The sequence below is a fragment of the Pleurodeles waltl genome, chromosome 11 (assembly GCF_031143425.1).
Source record: "Pleurodeles waltl isolate 20211129_DDA chromosome 11, aPleWal1.hap1.20221129, whole genome shotgun sequence".
NCBI lineage: Eukaryota > Metazoa > Chordata > Amphibia > Caudata > Salamandridae > Pleurodeles > Pleurodeles waltl.
In genome coordinates, this window is record NC_090450.1 from 819,362,527 (window position 1) to 819,382,405 (window position 19,879).

The 19,879-nt window shown below is 44.9% G+C and overlaps 1 protein-coding gene across 1 annotated transcript in view; it reads left to right on the top strand.

Moving 5' to 3' along the window:
- Window positions 1–19,879, top strand: part of LOC138266167 (SEC14-like protein 2) — a 157,466-nt gene that overhangs the window by 80,969 nt on the left and 56,618 nt on the right. Inside the window, exons 6-7 of the mRNA XM_069214637.1 lie at window positions 3,826–3,921; window positions 18,969–19,029. Of these exons, the coding sequence (XP_069070738.1) occupies window positions 3,826–3,921; window positions 18,969–19,029 (157 nt within the window). The remainder of the gene's footprint in view (window positions 1–3,825; window positions 3,922–18,968; window positions 19,030–19,879) is intronic.

Here is a 19,879-nt window from a genome sequence, read left to right on the forward strand (position 1 = left end):
AACTTTAATTTACAAACATGCGTGTTATGTTGTGGTTCATGATATTCATCTCCAAGAATAATCGTGCCCCCACAGAATTAAAACAAAATGAACATGACACAATTTATATCGAAAGTAAATGCGTGGTAAAATGTGTAGAACTGTAAACATAACTATATACTCTATAAGACATAAAAAACGCAACCGACTAGAGTACATCAAGCCGACCTTTTTGACCCACCAATAGGGAACTGGTTATCTGGGACTTGAGTATGACAACAGCAAACATGTACCCACATGACATACAAAAGGCCAAACTGGTTGATATTTTCTAGTTTCTTCAACGGTGGCTGACATCCATTTTCATGTCGACGTTGGGGGGGCACACAACTATTTTGAGCGATACACGTTATCATTGATTGAAAAACAATACAATAACAAAAGTATGGATTTAGTCATTGTCCACAACTCATTTGCTAGATGAATCGTGTTTGTAGGATTGCGTATGCCCTTCTTGTGTAGTACAGATGCATTTTATGTTGTACGTTGCCAACATCACTGTTGAAAAATAGAATGAAAACAATTTCCTACAGTCTAGTATTACCAATAAACACACACAAAGTGATGGGAGGAATGTCTACAATTAGTCAAAACACTGGCAATCGACCAGAAAGAGTTCCAATCTATTGTTCTTTTGCCTACCATGCCATTCCAGGATTGGGCCTGGCAAAATGCAAATGAGTCTTGGTCCTGCCCCAATAGGAACAGTCTGGACCAAACTGCCAAGCCAGGTGTTCTCCAAAACTATAAATGCTCTCAGAAACTAAACACAAACAACCAAAGATCAGTTGTGGCTGATTGGGCATCTTTTGTCAGGTGCAGCTTAGCTCCAGTGGCACAGTAAGCAAGGGACCAATATCTAGGCATACCTTTGGCCACTTAGGGTGTTACATTAAACACACAAAAAGTGATGGGAGCAATGCTTGCAATTTGTCTAACCTCTGGCATTTGCTATGGGTAGCAGTCCAACCATTGTTCTTTTTCATATTGCTGGGTCTCATCTGAGGTGGCATGTTGGGCAAATAAGTCTTGGTTCTGCTCCAATGGGTACAGTCCAGGCCAAATTATGCTTTTAAGTGATCTGAATTCATCATCAAACTTCGTTTCATCTTTCATTGAACATTTGCCCTCTACAGTTACTGAAGTACATCTGTGTTCACATTACTTGGTCACTGTAGCTTATTTAAACATATTTTCTGAAACATTTTCCTTACAAAATGAGATAGTGAGCCGTTGTTTCAAAGTTGCTCTTCATAAATATCATACTGTTATATGCCTTGTTTCCCAGAGTGGTTTGAATCCTATCTTGGTCCCACTCATGAACAAGCCATTTGGCACTATGTCCTCTTGTGATAAATAATTGTTAACATGGAAGGTAGCCTTTTTGTAGCCATAGCTTCATGCTCCTTCTTCTGAGGAAATTTATTTCATTCTCCATAAGGATAGGGTAGTTCTTTAAATGGCCCTTTCCTGCATCTAAAAGATTTGAACAAAAATGAAAACAATATTGTCTTGCTGGAATTCCAGCTGATACCTGGTGGTTCTTTGGCCGAAAAAAAGGTACACACCTAAGATACCTTGAATACTTAGGTTTTATCTGGAAAGAACATATGGCCTGATTTATTTCTTAGCAACACAAAATGATGATGGACGGAATGCTGAAACCTTTCAAACAGTCACCCCCAGTCACAGATCTGGGTTTAATCCATTGTTCTTTTGCTCACCATGCCACCTCAGGTTGGACTCAGCCATATGCAAATCATTCTTGACCCTGTTCCCCATGGGAACAGTCCAGCCTGGACTGCCAGGCCAGGTCCTTCCTGGACCGTAAACAAGCATCCAGGGACTGGATTTGGGGTATCACCCCTCATCATCCAGGCTAGCTTGAATCCTGTGGCACACTGAACAAGGGACCCACATCTGAGCATACCCTGGCCACTTACAGCAACTTTAGCAGCACAAAAGAATGATGGACGAAGTGCTGAAACTTTTCAAACACTCACCGCCAGTCACAGATCTGGGTTTAATCCATTGTTCTTTTGCTCACCATATCACCCTAGTATGGACCCAGCCATATCCAAATCAGTCTTGACCCTGTTCCCCATGGGGAAACATGATGGATATCCCGTCCGCCGTATTACGATCCCATTATATCCTATGGAGACCGTAATACGGCAGACGGGATATCTGTCATGTTTGTGATGGAGTGTTCCTTCAGACTTTTGAAACATGATTTCACATTTTGCAGTCTCACTTCAGTCAACAAAGTGGTCAAAGCCATACCACGAGGAAGATTTCTGTTCATTTGACAATGTTTTTCAGAGACCTCATGCTCCTTGCACTAGATGCAAGGCTTTATCTGCGTCTTTCCAAAGCACTGCATCTCTCACAGACTTTTGAAGGGCAGCAGGATAGTCTATTCTGCATTCGTTTGCTAGCACTACTAAGTATCTTTGGAAAAATATGCTGCTTTTCAGCGGGGAAAATCTGCAAAAAGCATTAAGGTAAAGCCTGTCTCTATATCTCCTGTCTTATGCATTCCTTCTGTTTTATAACGTGAAACTAGTCTACCCAACCCGTGAGACACAATGTCAAAATAATTACTTTCACAGGGATTCCAGTATTCATAGTCCTTGCTGTCCCCCCTTCACAACCCCAGGGAAACCAGCAGTCCTCCCTATTGTACTGGTCATACTGCAACCATACACCTCAGGGATAATAATGCCGGAACTGTGTGAGGTGTCTGGTGGCAAATGTATAATATTGGGGAGCTCATACGTGAGGAGGATTTTCAAATTCTTTTAAAACAATAGTGTTATTTTAGAAACTCTTTTCTTCCTTTCCTCTGCAAGCAATTTCCAGTCAGTTTGCTAGAGGGGGAGCTAGGACTAAAGGTACAGGAATCACCAACAAGGTAATTTTCCCTGCCTCTTTTACTATATTATTTGTAATTAGTTGATAAAAATACAAACTCAAACAATTAGCCTTTTATGAAGGACCCATTATTTGAACCACCCTGTTAAACAATTTTCAATATTTATAGCCCATCTCTAGACTGTCTCTATGCTATCATTCTTGTTCTTCTAATGAGGCAGGTTCAAAAACTAGACAATATTTCAGATAATGCCTTACCACTGATGTGGTAACTTAACCTGCATTTGGCTGCTGGTCTTACCTTTCTGTGTATATACTCAAAGTTTTCTTGAGCTCTACGGTTGGTTGTATACTAAGACACAATTAGGAAGCAGACATCGTTGTCACTGAATAGTTCTCCTTGAGCATGGAGTGTGGCAATCCGCCAATTTGTCCACATTGTTAAAAATCCATGCACCAGGCTTTGAGAGGATCTGTTTTGAGAATCTGATTATCACCCTCCTGTTGTATACCGTGAATACCTGCACTTCTTGCTAATTTGAATGCATAGTCCCTTTATGCATAATTTGTACTTGCCACCATATGAATCTCTCATTCAATAGATCAAAAATCATTACTTGTTTTTTTTCATTCACTGTGGAGTGTTACATTTTTAAAGATCTTTGTATGTTCATTTTCTATCTGCTGTGCATGGGAGAGCCTTGACTCTAGGGTCTCTGGTAGATTTACTCATCTTGAGGTCTTCCTAATGTAGTGTTTTGAGATTTCCACATCCTCGGAAAGCGTCAGGGTAGTGCCTGGTCTGTAATAGGACAGTTTCTTGAATGTAACAACAATTTAATGCCTCTTCTAAATTTCTTTTGAATCTCTTAAACATCCTCTCCATTGTAACATTTTCTTTGTCTCTTGCAGTTCGGTAAACACACTGAAGGCTTTGTGATGATTTATGACCTAGAGGGGCTTGGGCTGAAACATCTCTGGATTCCAGCCATAGAGACCTACGGAGAGGTGAGGTGAAGCCTGGGAGATGTAAAAACACAGAAAAAACTCTAAAAAGATGCTTGATTTAGAGTCCACTTTTGAGTGAGAACCAGAAACAAGCAGAAGGATTCTGTCTGCAAGTTTGTTCTAAAGCCTGAGACACTCACAGCTTTCTTCTATAACTCCTGATGCTGATACACATAAGACGTGTCTGTCTATAACTTGCAATGTATGAAACATTTAAACCATGGCTGCCATACTTATGTCTCTATGGTAACACTGTTAAACAACTGAAGAACGAAAATTTAGAGTAGTACTTTAAGTCATGCAATTGCAATTCATAGAGATATGCAGGACTCGCCGCTGTTTTTCTGGAACAACATATACAATATTCATATGTGTAATGCAATAAAAGGATACTTTTGCAATGTCCAAATTTAAGACGGTGATCTACAAGGCATGCAGAATGTATCAAAGCCACAAGAGTGACACTCCTCAACATTGACAATGTGACACTCTAAAAGATATTTCTGATTTCTGAAGATACTTCTAACTGCAGATTCCTTGCCTTTTGAATATTCCCCAGGTGTCTGACTGGATCCAGAATTTGAGCTTACCACTGTGTGCAGGTAGGTGGTGTTGTGTGGCTCCATGCTGATGTAGTTCCATTCCAGAAGTGACACGCAAAACATCATGTAGGCGCCACTCAAGCACACACACATCAGTTCCTTTTCTTATGCGCTAATGATTGCGGACCTGGAGTTTTCCCTTGCCTCTTTATGAGGTATTTATCTTAAGATTCTTCAGAATGCCTCCTGGTCTAGCTGCTAAAGTCATTCCTCTTTTGAGCCGGATATGATCTTTGTCTCAAGGTGACCTGACTTTTTGGGGTTATAGACGTAGCTACAGCAAAGCAAAGAATTCTGTGAAGCCATGCTGCAGCTTTTTGGCACATTCCTCGCTCCCTCTGGCACGCCTCCATTCATTGTCACAGAACTGTGAGGGCCTCCACCAGAAAGTTCCGCCCTCTGTGCCAGCAGGACCAGCTAAAGGCTCTGCACCGGCTTTGCTGCCAACTCTGATCCTGGTGCCACCAGTCACACCAGATGCCGAAGCTTCAATGCCGATGTTAACACTGGACAATGAAGCGCAACCTATTGTCCTTTATGACTCAGAGTTGGCACCCCTTCGACTCTGACTGAGGCCGTGCCCTCATTGGTTTTGCCACAACCTTTGGGCAACCCGTCAGACTCTGATACTTTGCATTGCTTCAAGCAAGGGCCCAAATACTTCATACTTTACTTGGAACAGACTATGGCAATGATGAATATGATGCTGGGGATGAATTTGCCCAGCCATAAAGAGTTGACAACTTGTATAAGAATCTTCAGGACACCAGTGGTCTGGACACTTTGCCAGACAATGGGCCTGTTTCCCCTTGGGCCCTGCCATGGAAGAAAGTGCCTCCTTCACCATAGTCATGTGAAGGGTGGCCAAGGAACTGGACCTTCAGTTACCCAATATGAAAGCTAAGACTAATGTCCTCACTGAGGTGCTTCAGCCTGGGTGAGCAGCAGATACCATGTACTTCTTGATTTAGCATCCCATGCCTGAGAGCATAGTCATGCAGACCCCAATGAGTAAGGTCAAAATGAATGCCTTCTGTAGCAAACCACCAGTCAGGGAATCAAAGTGTATTGAAACCTTTGGGAAGCGCAAGTCTTCTTCAACCATTTTCATCAACCAGATTGGCAATCCTCTCTGTTAATGGCAGCTGCCTCTTAGAGCGTAATAGTCATAACCTTTGGGTCTCTGTCTGAAAGTTCTACTGGTTGTTTCTGATACACAGGCTATTCAGGAGGGCCGTGATGTAGTAAAATGTACCATGTGCTGTGTCTTGGACACCACAGATTGCCTAGGCATGGCAACTGGCAACAGTGTGGCTCTCAGGAGGCACACTTGGATGAGGTCCACTGGCTTCTCCAGCAATGGACATGTTTTTTGATGCCCCTTTTCTTTTGCATGAGATGGCAGACTTAGCCTTTAAGAACTTTCAGGATATTAGGGCCATGGAACGTTCCTTGGGCCTGTCCACCATTCCGTATCAGCTGCAACAACAGTTTCCCCCCCTCCCTGCACATATACTAGGGGCTTCCAATATCAACATCAAGTTTAGCCTGCCTGGCAAACACTTCGCCTTTTCGTGGCTGATTCCACGGTAGCCACAGACCACGCGGACAACAGGGGAAGCGTGTAGTAGTCTTCCATCCTACTTTCAGTTACAAGCTTAAAACCTCTTTGATGTGTCCTTCAAGGAAAACGGCCACCCTACTGGAGGTAGGATCCACAATTTTTGCCTGGGTGGCAGACGTTAACTTTGGAAAAGTTGTTCCTATAGATAGTCCAGCAGGATTACGCCCTACCTTTTCTTATCACCCCACTGTACCTTCCACCATGCTTAGATTTGCTGATGGAGGACCATCTGTCCCTTTGGCATCAGGAAGTGCCAGAAGGAGCCACAGAGAGGCTGCCAGCATCAGAAATAGGCTTTGAATGTTACTCCAGCTATGTTTTTGGTGCCAAAGGATAACAGAGGTCTTTGTTCCTTAGACCTTATCCCTCTTAATGCCTTCCTGCAAAATACAAATTCAAGAGTCTCACCATGGCCTAGGCCTTATCTGCCCTTGACCCTGAAAACTAGATGGTAGCGTTTGACCTGTGGGATGCTTATTTCAACATTCCTGTCTTGCAGGCCAACAGGTGCTATTTGCGGGTCACAGTATGGCAGAAGCGTTTTCAGTTTGCTGTGCTCCCTTTTATTCCTCACAAGTGCTCCTCAGGTGTTGACTAAAAGGATGGCATTGTTTGCAGCACACCGTCAGATGTCAGTGGTTTCAGTTATCCCCTACCTCGACAACTGACTGCTGAAGGAGAACTCGCCCCAGGCAGTCGTCACCCACCTCAAGACTACAGCGAACCTCTTAGTTTTGGTGGTTTTACTATAAACCTGTCAAAGTCACACATGATGCCTTCACAGACTCTCCCTTCATCAGAGAGATTATGGACACATTGCAGTTTTAATGCCCCCCTCAAATGAAGACCCTAGGCCATTCGGTCTATTGTCCTGATATTTCATCCTCTGCCCTGGATCTCAGTGATGGTGATTCTGAAGCTGCTCGGAATGATGGCCTCCTGCATCCTGTTGGTCAAGTAAGCAGGCTACACAGTGGGATCTGAAGTCCCAGTGGGCATATCATCTGGGAGACCTCTAAGATCACATCCAGATTTTGGAGGAGACTGTAAAAGACCAGCATTTGCTGTTGCTGGACTGAGATTGGGTCAGCCACAGAACCCACAGAACCCTTGCTCCACCTCACCCTGAGGTAACAGTGGTGACCGATGCATTGTTCGAGTTGGGGTGACTACTTGGGAGAGAAGGAGATCAGAGGCATCTGGTTTCCAGCTGATTATTGGCTCCTCATCAAACTTCTGGAGCTGTAGGCCATCTTCTTGGCATTGAAGGCCTTCATACGAATCATCAAAGGGAGACTGGTGCAGGTGTTTACAGACAGCACCACTGCATTGTGGTATTGCACCAAACAGGGCGGTTGAGGTAGTGGACCCCGTGCCAGTAAGCACTACGCCCCTGGAAATGGCTGTAACACCAGGGTATTTCCCTCGAGGTACCCCACCAGGTGGGATCTCTAAATGTCAGGGCAGATGAACTCAGCCACCAAAGCCTATATGACAACAAATGGCAGTTGTCACCGGAGGTGTTACAAGGTTGCTTCCACAAATGGGAAGAACCGTGCCTCAATCATTACTTCACTGCCATGTCAGCTCTTTTGCACATTAAAGTTTCCAAGGTGTCTCTCAATGAGGTGCATTCCACTGAGAGTAGAATTCAGGATTCCTGTACGCCTTTCTGCCAATACCTCTCCTGCCCAGAAATGTAAAGATCAAGAATGACTGGGTCCAGGCTATCTTAGGGGCACAGACATTGAGGTATCTGGAACTACTGGGCATGAGCATCTGTCCTCTGATCAGGCTGCTACCCCAGGAGGATATTTTTTCACAGTAGCAAGGCAGGGTCCTGCACCTGGCCTGTGTAATCTTCACCTCCATACTTGGAGAATGAGCGGCAACAGCTGATGGCCTTTGATCCCTCTCCTGAGGTTGTAGATGTCATCTTGGCAGCCAGGTGTCCCTTAACAAAATCAGGATACGCCTATCATGGGGACAAGTTTGTGGTTTGGTGCAGTACTCATCAGGTTAACCTACTCATAGCCAAGTTATCCAAATTGTTGCAGTTTGTGTTGCCCATAGCACTGCAAGGACTTGCTTTGGGCACAGTTAAGGGGTACCTGTTGCCTATTTCTGCCTTTTTGTAGTTACCAGATCATCCTTCTTCATTTAACTTACCCATTGCGATGTGTTTTTTTAAGAGTTTGCAAATTTGTTTCCACTCCCTGCCCTCTCCCTTTATCATGCCTCTGTAGGACCTTACCTCTTCACCTTTCTGATGTATGCTTCATTTGAACCACTGCACAGCCTCCTATTATGTCTTTTCACCCTCAAGACAGTGTGCTTCATCGTCATAACATCTGCACTGCAGGTGACTTGCAAGCCCTCTCAGCCCCCCGACATACACTGTTTTATACCTGGTCCTGAGAACCTGAGCTCCTTTATTCCGAAAGAAAGGAGGAAGAGGAGATACCCCAATGGCTGGATAGTACGTTAAAGGGCCTTTGCTTTTACATTGATCGTACCAGGGAACATTGTGCTGATGGATTCACTTGAGCGAAGAAAGGCAAGGCAGTGCAAAAGAAGAATTTCTCTCTTTGGATCATGCGCTGCATTAAAACCTGCTATGCATTAGCCATGAAATAGCCCCCAGAGGTTTTGCGGGCTCTGTCGACCAGAGCCAAGGCTGCTACCATTGCTCAGGCATGCAGAGTGCTTTTTCTACATATTTGCCAGCCTGTTACATTGGCATCACTCAATACTTCCACAAAGCACTACTGCCTGGACAGCCAGGTTGGTCGAAATGGCAATTTTGCTTGCTTAGTCCTCCAGGACCTTTTGGTTTGAGCCAGTTCATATACCCTCCACCTGGGAGGTACTGCTTTTGTATTTATTTAAAAGGTAAGGAATCTGTGGTTAGAAATTTCTATCCGAAGAGCAAGTTACTTACCTTCAGTAATGCTCTTTCTGGTAAATACTATCCTAGTCTATCTAACCACAGATTTCTCATCAGTCTTCCCACCCTCCCTGTTGTGTTAACTGATCTCTTTTTCACCTAAAAAGGTACCAACGATAGATATCTGTACACTGGTCTAATCAAATTCACTATTGTGCTGTGTGCCTGGATGTGTGGACAGCCTAGAAAGCAACTGACATAAACACACTCGAGTGGCACCTATATGTAGGTCCACAAGTCACTTCCAAAGCTGAACAAAGTCAACACGCAGCTGTACGATGCCACTGGATCCAGTCTGACGCCTATGGAATATTCAAAAGGTGAGGTATCTGTGATTAGATAGAGTATTCACCAGAAAGAGAGTTACCAAAGGTAGGTAACTTGTTTGTTGAATGCATGTGGTAATATAAAGGCAGCAGTCTGAGAGGCATGAAGGGCTGTGTCCATCTCTAGACTGATGCCTGTGAGATAAGTGGAATGTGAAACTCTGCAGGAAACAGATGAGCAGAATGTGTTTGCCTACATCTGGCACGACACTCAGAAAGTGACACAAACATGCCAGTTTAACTCCTGGAGGAAAATCTCAAGACTTGATTACTGTGCTAGAATTTTATCTCGGAGTGACCCTTAATGTATATCTAACTCCTCTGTAATGCTTTCAGACTCCTGCAGAATGCATTTGTGACTCAGTGGTGATCCTGTCGGGCGTTAAGCTAATTGTGTTCGAATGTCAGTGCTCTTGGAGAAACCTGCAGTGTATCCAATCTCAAGGAGCTACGTTTGCAGAGAGAGATCATATAATTGGGAACGTGGTAGATACCCTCTTGTAGAAACTGCTATAATGACTGGTTCCTTTTGTAACTACAGCTTTGCACTTCTTGAGACATAGCTCCAAAAACCACCTCGCAAATACAGACCAAACCCGCGCAATCACTTGTCTGAGCTGTAGGGGGCCAGTTGCCCGAACAGGGTTTTTTGCAGCTCTTGTGGCATCTTCTCGAGGGAAAGAGGCCTGTTATTCACCTTTTAGAGTGACATAAAAAGTTAGGCTACGTATAAGGTGTTAAATATATGATGGTGCATACTCTCCAGATCAAAAAGACGCAAATAAAATATGCATGTATAATGTTAGAATAGCTGCACAGAGCCTTTAACCTGTTTTAAAGTTCTAGATTTGTTTTCAAGCGTCCTGTTTGAAAGGGGAAGCTTTGCTGCTGTAGGCTTCTGACAGAGCTTCTTAACTGCTGTCTTCATGTGGATAGCATTGTTTGCACTTCTGTGCCATCAAAGAAGCAGACCAACCAAATGCAAATCAGTCTTGGTCCCACCACAGGAATGAAAGCAGGCCCTTATGTGGTTAGTTTTTGCCATGCTTCATTTATGGGGGTACAGCTCAAGTCTCTACGCATACAGAGCTAAGGGCCTTGTAGGCCTATCAATTTGGGTTGGATTGTCCCTTTTAGAGCTGGTCATAGACTTAATTTTCTCATGGCTGGTCTATTCTTATAATGGCACACAACAGCTACCCAAAAGAATTCAGTTTTAAGAAGCCCTTTCAACCATTATTTGTTTGTTCTCACAGTGATTTGCCATATGTGTGATTGATAAGCCCAAAGGTGGGACCTGAGCTCGCTCTACCTCGGTAGCCTAGGTCCATCCTGCTGATAAGGCTTTCAAGCCTGAAAGGTATCTGCAGTCACTTGTTGTCCAATGCAGAAGGCATGTTTCTAGCAGTCCAGATTGGGGCGGGGTCAAGGCTGATCTGCATATGTCTGGACCCCTTCTCTCATGACAGAAGACTGAAATGCTACCAGCACAAATTCTTAGTGGTTAAGAACTGGTGAAAGCATTTCCATCCATCACATTTTAGGTATCTTTCAGCAATATTTGCTAAGGAGATAGAGTGTGCCAAGAGCATGGGCAGTGCGTGGGCCCCCAGGGGCCCCATGACCCCCCTTACTTCCAGCCTTTCCATGGCGGTGTCTACCGGCTCCAGCCCACCAAGTTTGAACCGCCAAGCGGCCACCTATGCGGCCGCAAACCCGCCGGCCGCATTTCAACATCCCCGCTGGGCCGGCGGGCAGGAAACAGAGTTTCTGCCCGCCGGCCCAGCAGGGATGTCAGCTGTAACATTGCAGCCGGCTCCTAATAGAGCCGGCAGTGTTGCGGCTGTGTGACGGGTGCAGCTGCACCCGTCGTGCTTTTCACTGTCTGCTGTGCAGACAGTGAAAAGCAGGGTGGGGATGTGCCTGGGGGCCCCTGCACTGCCCCACAATCCCCCTTACCTCCAGCCTTTCCATGGCGGTCTCTACCGCCACAGACAGGCTGGCGGTAAGGGGGGTCCAAATCTCCAGGGCAGCGCTGCTTGCAGCGCTACCCTGGAGGTTTGTTACCGCCGGGACATCCATGGCGGTAAACCGCCGGTCCCGGCAGTAAGACCGTGGCGGTTCCGCCACAGTCGAAATACACGGCGGAGTACTGCCGGCCTGTCGGCGGTACTACCGCCGCGTTTGCCCTGGCGGTAATTTACCGCCAGGGTCGAAATGAGGCCCTATATGTTATTTGGACTTGATTAAGTGCTCGTTCACCAATGTTTTCTTTGCACTGATACAACAGGGCAGGGAAATTAGCTGGCAGAAAGAAACCAGCCTAGTAGAGAGAAGTCTGTCTAAACAACCACGTTTTAAATTTCTTCTGAAAAGGTAGGAACTCAGTTTCCAATTGCACGTGATCCAGAAGGGAATTCCACAGTGCGGGTGCTTGAACAGAAAAACTTCGAGCAGGCGTTTCTGCGAGTAGTTTGGGATGATTAGGAAATGTATTCCAAAAGGGTCCTTGATAGGATGTATTTCTTGTTTTTTCTGGTCAGAAAGCAGAAGTCGTCCCTTTATTTATTTGGAAATATTTTATTGCATTGTACATTAAAACAAAACAGGAGGTAAGCTTTACATTCATCTTGTAAACCCTGTTACGTGTCATGATACCCAAGTGGATTCGAATATTCAGTATACCTATGTAGTGAGAAACACAAACTATGAAAAATAAGTTGCTATATAAAGTAGTTACTTGCAATGAGTCAGGTCTGTTGCATCGTTTCAAGAAATTTGCACTTGGGTATAGTTGAAATTCGACAACATGTATGAACAAGGAGGTATTAGTACCCTGTGTATACCAGAGGAAACCATTAAGAAATAAGGGAAGAAAAACATAAAGAGGAAAAGAACAAAGATGAAAAAGCAGAGATAGAATGGAAAAAAATAGAAAAAGAAAAGCAAAAATAAACAGTTAGAACCAGCAAATAACTAGGGTTTATCCACGCCTCCTAAACCTTTCCCTTCTCTCCCCACCCCCTATGTGAACTGCGAATTGCATAGAAATAATTAAAAAGATGGCATAGGACTCCCACTACACCCGAATCCTCCCATAGGCATATCAACAGTAATAAATATTGTACACCAATAACATTAAATGTGAAATATTTCTTGAAATGGTCAAGCACACAGATATGTTGGTTTGAATGACATATTGCTCATTGTATATCAAGCATTCTATTTATGACCTCTCTAAACCAGCGACAGTTTCATACATTATCGTAAGACTTATTGTAAAGTAAAAACATTTGGACACTACCGCTCTTAACTGAAATGTCATTGACAGACGACTGTCTACAAGTCACCCAGGTTTGTTTTTCAGATGCCTTCAGCTTAGGTGGGTCTCCATTGTTTGATAGCCAAAAAAAGCTATCCTCGAGGTCTACTCCGTTGTTTAGAACCACAATCTCAGTTTTATCCTTGTTTAATTTTAATTGATTGCCACCCATCCAATTCCAAATGAACACCATGATGTTCTGATGCTACAATTGTGTAGCCATACCCCATCAAGGCAGAGAAGTAGTTATGAATCATCTGCATATTTCTACAGTCTGCATTCTCTTGGTACCTACTCTTTTGTTAAGGGGCTCACATACATCAAATAAATGTCTGATGAAGAGCCTGAGGGACTTCACAAGATGCATGTGTTTCAATTGCAGTGGAAGCTCCTAACTGAACCAACAGTGCCTGATCTTCTAAGAGGTAAGTCATCTAGTGAAAAGCAATACCACTAAGTCCTGCTACCTACAGTCGGTCGCGCAAGTCTTATGGTTGACCGTATCGAGGGCTGCAGTCAAATTCTACAGAACCAGAGCAAAGCTTTGTCCACTATCACTGCCAAGCCTAAAGTCATCTATTATAGAAAGAATCACAGATTCACTGTGATCAGGATAAAAACCTTCTTGTAGTGGGTCAAGGAATTCTGAGTTTTAACCGTGTTTCATACTGCCTGAGCTACGTGCGCTTCCATGATTTTCGATGAAGAGTGGAGTAGAGAAATGGGGTGGTAGTTTTTTATTTGTTTTAAAAAGACCTTCATGTTGTTTCCTTGCTTTTTTAATTTTGGAATGATCAATGCATTTTTAAATGTTTAAGTGCTGAGCCCTGCATTAGGAATGTGTTCAATAGATTTATTAGTGGAAGTACTACTGCTGAGTATATGGTTCTCATAATTGCCAGTAGACAAAAATCCAACAGAGAGCCTGCCCTGATCTTTTTCATCAGTTCTTGTAAACACTGTCATCCAAAGGGTTAAAAGAAGAAAGTTGAAGAGGGTTCCAGGTTTCAACCAAGATCTGTAAGCCCATAAAGGGTTTTTGTCACAATGCTCTTCTTTATAAACAACACAATTTTGTTTTTAACCCCTTCGCTGCCAGGCCTTTTCCCCCTCCTGTGCCAGGCCTTTTTTTGCCTATTTGAGGCAGTTCGCGCTTAGGCCCTTATAACTTTTTGTCCACATAAGCTAACCAAGCCAAATTTGCGTACTTTTTTTCCAACATCCTAGGGATTCTAGAGGTACCCAGACTTTGTGGGTTCCCCTGAAGGAGGCCAAGAAATTGGCTAAAATACAGGGGAAATTTCGTTTTTTTCAAAAAAAATTGAAAAAGTGGCTGCAGAAGAAGGCTTGTGGTTTTCCCCCTGAAAATGGCATCAACAAAGGGTTTGCGGTGCTAAAATCAGCAGCTTCCCAGCTTTGAGCAACAGGCAGACTTGAATCAGAAAACACAATTTTGACATTTTACTGGGACATACCCCATTTTTGCAATTTTTTGTGCTTTCAGCCTCCTTCCAGTCAGTGACGGAAATGGGCATGAAACCAATGCTGGATCCCAGAAACCTGAGGTGAAAAAAAATGTTTCTCTACGTTTTACTCTGTAACTTTTCCCTGCAATGTCAGATTATCGAAAGCAATATACCGTTACGTCTGCTGGACTCCTCTGGTTGCGGGGATATATAGGGCTTGTAGGTTCATCAAGAACCCAAGGAACCCAGAGCCAATAAATGAGCTGCACCCTGCAGTGCGTTTTCATTCTATACCGGGTATACAGCAATTCATTTGCTGAAATATAAAGAGTAAAAAATTGCTATCAAGAAAACCTTTGTATTTCCAAAAAGGGCACAAGATAAGGTGTTGAGGAGCAGTGGTTATTTGCACATCTCTGAATTCCGGGGTGACCATACTAGCATGTGAATTACAGGGCATTTCTCAAATAGATGTCTTTTTTACACACTCTCCTATATTTGGAAGGAAAAAATGTAGAGAAAGACAAGGGGCAATAACACTTGTTTTGCTAATCTATGTTCCCCCAAGTCTCCCGATAAAAATGATACCTCACTTGTGTGGGTAGGCATAGCGCCCGCGACAGGAAACGCCCCAAAGCGCAACGTGGACACATCCAAATTTTTGGAAGAAAAAAGAGGTGTTTTTTGCGAAGTGCCTACCTGTAGATTTTGGCCTCTAGCTCAGCCGGCACCTAGGGAAACCTACCAAACCTGTGCATTTCTGAAAACTAGAGACCTAGGGGAATCCAAGGTGACTTGCGGGGCTCGGACCAGGTTCTGTTACCCAGAATCCTTTGCAGACCTCAAAATTTGGCTAAAAAACACATGTTCCTCACATTTCTGTGGCAGAAAGTTCGGGAATCTGAGAGGAGCCACAAATTTCCTTCCACCCAGCGTTCCCCCAAGTCTCCCGATAAAAATGATACCTCACTTGTGTGGGTAGGCCTAGCGCCCGCGACAGGAAACGCCCCAAAGCGCAACGTGGACACATCCAAATTTTGGGAAGAAAACAGAGGTGTTTTTTTGCGAAGTGCCTACCTGTAGATTTTGGCCTCTAGCTCAGCCGGCACCTAGGGAAACGTACCAAACCTGTGCATTTCTGAAAACTAGAGAACTAGGGGAATCCAAGATGGGGTGACTTGCGGGGCTCGGACCAGGTTCTATTACCCAGAATCCTTTGCAAACGTCAAAATTTGGCTAAAAAAACACATGTTCCTCACATTTCTGTGGCAGAAAGTTTGGGAATCTGAGAGGAGCCACAAATTTCCTTCCACCCAGCGTTCCCCCAAGTCTCCCGATAAAAATGATACCTCACTTGTGTGGGTAGGCCTAGTGCCCCCGACAGGTAACGCCCCAAAGCGCAAAGTGGACACATCCAAATTTTTGGAAGAAAACAGAGGTGTTTTTTGCGAAGTGCCTACCTGTAGATTTTGGCCTCTAGCTCAGCCGGCACCTAGGGAAACCTACCAACCCTGTGCATTTCTGAAAACTAGAGACCTAGGGGAATCCAAGGAGGGGTGACTTGCGGTGCTCGGACCAGGTTCTGTTACCCAGAATCCTTTGCAAACCTCAAAATATGGCTAAAAAAACACATGTTCCTCACATTTCTGTGGCAGAAAGTTCTGGAATCTGAGGGGAGCCACACATTTCCTTCCACCCAGCATTCCCCCAAGTCTCCATATAAAAATGATACCTCGCTTGTGTGGGTAGGCCTAGCGCCCGCGACAGGAAATGCCCCAAAGCGCAACGTGGACACATCCAAATTTTGGGAAGAAAACAGAGGTGTTTTTTGCGAAGGGCCTACCTGTAGATTTTGGCCTCTAGCTCAGCCGGCACCTAGGGAAACCTACCAAACCTGTGCATTTCTGAAAACTAGAGACCTAGGGGAATCCAAGGAGGGGTGACTTGCGGGGCTCGGACCAGGTTCTGTTACCCAGAATCCTTTGCAAACCTCAAAATTTGGCTAAAAAAACACATGTTCCTCACATTTCTGTGGCAGAAAGTTCGGGAATCCGAGAGGAGGCACAAATTTCCTTCCACCCAGCGTTCCCCTAAGTCTCCCGATAAAAATGATACCTCACTTGTGTGGGTAGGCCTAGCGCCCGCGACAGGAAACGCCCCAAAGCGCAACGTGGACACATCCAAATTTTTGGAAGAAAACAGAGGTGTTTTTTGCGAAGTGCCTACCTGTAGATTTTGGCCTCTAGCTCAACCGTCACCTAGGGAAACCTACCAAACCTGTGCATTTCTGAAAACTAGAGACCTAGGGGAATCCAAGGAGGGGTGACTTGTGGGACTCGGACCAGGTTCTGTTACCCAGAATCCTTTGCAAACCTCAAAATTTAGCTAAAAAAACACATGTTCCTCACATTTCTGTGGCAGAAAGTTCTGGAATCTGAGAGGAGCCACAAACTTCCTTCCACCCAGCGTTCCCCCAAGTCTCCCGATAAAAATTATACCTCACTTGTGTGGGTAGGCCTAGCGCCCGCGACAGGAAACGCCCCAAAGCGCAACGTGGACACATCCAAATTTTTGAAAGAAAACAGTGCCTACCTGTGGATTTTGGCCTGTAGCTCAGCCGGCACCTAGGGAAACCTACCAACCCTGTGCATTTTTGAAAACTAGAGACCTAGGGGAATCCAAGATGGGGTGACTTGTGGGGCTCGGACCAGGTTCTGTTACCCAGAATCCTTTGCAAACCTCAAAATTTGGCTAAAAAAACACATGTTCCTCACATTTCTGTGGCAGAAAGTTCTGGAATCTGAGGGGAGCCACAAATTTCCTTCCACCCAGCGTTCCCCCAAGTCTCTCGATAAAAATGGTACCTCACTTCTGTGGGTAGGCCTAGCGCCCACGAAAGGAAATGGCCCAAAACACAACGTGGACACAACATATTTTTTCACAGAAAACAGAGGTGTTTTTTGCAAAGTGCCTACCTGTGGAGTTTGGCCTCTAGCTCAGCCGGCCCCGGGAGGGGGTGGGGCAGAAATGTCCTAAAATAAATTTGACCCCCCCACCCCCCCCCCAAACCCCCCCTGCCCGGGAACGACCCTTGCCTACGGGGTCGCTCCCCCTGCGTTCCATTGGCGCCAAGAAACAAATCCCCGGTGCCTAGTAAAATCGGCCAATCTGCCCCCAAGGGGGGCAGAAATGGCCTAAATACAATTTGCCCCCCAGGGGAGCGACCCTTGCCTGATGGGTCGCTCCCCATCTCTAAAAAAAACAACATAAAAAAAATTAAAAAAAATACAATTGCCCTGGTGCCTAGAGGGTTCTGCCCCCCCCCCCTGGGGGCAGTTCGGCTTAATAATAGGCCGATCTGTCCCCGGGGGGGGCAGAAATGGCCTAAAATAAATTTGCCCCCCCAACCCCCCCCCCCCGGGAGCGACCCTTGCCTACGGGGTCGCTCCCCCGGCGTGACATTGGCGCCAAAAAACAAATCCCAGGTGCCTAGTGGTTTCTGCAGATTGACCTAAAATCTAAAGATTGACCAAGGGGGGCAGAAATGGCCTAAATATAATTTTCCCCCAAGGGGAGCGACCCTTGCCTAAGGGGTCGCTCCCCACCTAAAAAAATAAAAAAAACGTTAAAAAAAAATGATCCCTGGTGCCTAGAGGTTTCTGCCCCCCCCTGGGGGCAGAAAAGGCCTTCCCGAAAATATGCCCCCCCTGGGAGCGACCCTTGCCCAAGGGGTCGCTCCCTTTTGTCAGTAACAACAACAACAACAACAAAATCGCTGGTGTCTAGTGGGGTTTCAAAAGCCGGATTGCAAGCAATCCGGCTTTTGAAACCCTCGGAGAGACTTCAAAGGGAAGGAAATACATTTCCTTCCCTTTGAAGCCCCTCCGGGCCTCCCCCACGTGATTGAAAGAGAAATGCTTAGCATTTCTCTTTCAATCGCGCTGGAAGCTCTGCTTCCAGCGCGATGGGGGAGGCCCCTGTGACTAATCAGCGCGCGCTCGCACGCTGACGTCACAGGGGGGTGTGGGGGGTGGAAGGAGAAGGTCTTCCTCTTCCATCCCCGGTTTGGGGGGGGAAGGGGGGCACGGGGGGGCGCGCTAGCGCTCCCTCAAGTTCCCCTGTGCCATGGACGAGATGATCTCGTCCAAGGCACAGGGGAACTGTAGCCTTGGACGAGATCATCTCGTCCAAGGCACAGAACCGGTTAAAGAAGGTATTTAGTGATGGCTCTAAACTTTGAGTCGCTCTTTTTGAGGTCGATAATTCATTCAGTATCTTGAAGATCTCTTTTTGTTTGTCTAGGGCATAAGTGATTTTGCTAGTGTAGTAGATAAATTTTGTTTTGAGCAGTATGCTTATATTTTGTCATTTCAGCTTTGAGTTTGACCCTATTTTCTTCTCTGTACTCTATATGCCAACAGCGTTCTAGTCGACAAAGTTGAAGTTTGGCTGCTTTTTGCTCCAGAGCGATGGTGTGGCAAACTCAAAGAATGAGGGACTGTCTGTGAATCTGAAACAGGCACTCTTAGAAAAATGCAGATATTGACTGTTTAGCAGCAAATGACAACTTGAAAACCCCTATGCGTCTGCATGTACCTGTGAGGAGAAGCACCTGTGAATAAAGGGTGGCACCGTCAAGGACCTTGAGTGTCTAGCTCTGGGTTTGAAGTTCTTATTGACTTGAACATTGGCTTTTCCTGAACTGAAGATCTGAGAGATGTACAGTAACCCCTTTGTGACCCTTTTCTCTACCTCCACAGGTGATGACTATGTTTGAAGATAACTATCCAGAGTTTCTCAAGCATTTCTTCATTATCAAAGGTAAGACTGCATCCTCTCCCAGGCTCCAGGCTACACCTCTGTCCTCACAACACAAGCACACTGTTGGACCCTACGTCCTTGGCATGGTTTTCCCCAACTTTTTGCCTTCAATACTCCTGTTTTTGCTGACTTTGCTTTTGGTGGCCTTAAGACTCTAGAACTGGTTAGCAGTGGTAAAGTTTGCAAATTGCTTGCTCTCTCTTCCTTAAACACAGTAACACTGCCTTCTACTCAACTCTCACATTTAATTTACTGGTAAGTTCCTAGTAAAGTGGTACTATATGTATGCATGGTCTGTAAATTAAATGCTACTAGAGGGGCTGCAGCACTCATTTTGCCACCCACTTAAATAACAATTTTAACATGACTCAGACCTGCCATTGCAGCCTGTGTGTGTGCAGGTTAAACTGTCATTTCGACCTGGCAAAAGAAACTTTGACAGGCCTAAATCTTCTTTTTGAATACATATAGGTCACCCCAGGGTAGGCCCTAAACAGCCATTATGGCAGGATATGTTGGACATATACTTTTGACTCTTCCATGTCGCAGTAGTGAAAAACTAAATGAGTTTATTCCTGATAGTGAACAATTTTTACATTTCTTACTGCAAGGCCTGCCACTCTCATAGGCTAACACTTGGTTACCTAATAACATCTAACAAGTGATAACTTTCAATTGGGAGTGGGAGGGAATGTGAAGTTTGGTCTCTAAAGAATTATAATTTTAAACCATCTTTAATGGTATTGTTAGATTTTATGTCACAATTTTGAAAATCCCACTTTTACAAAATTACAACATCAACAAGGGGATGGATGGGTTTCTTGAATTAATCTCAGCCACTGGCAATTGC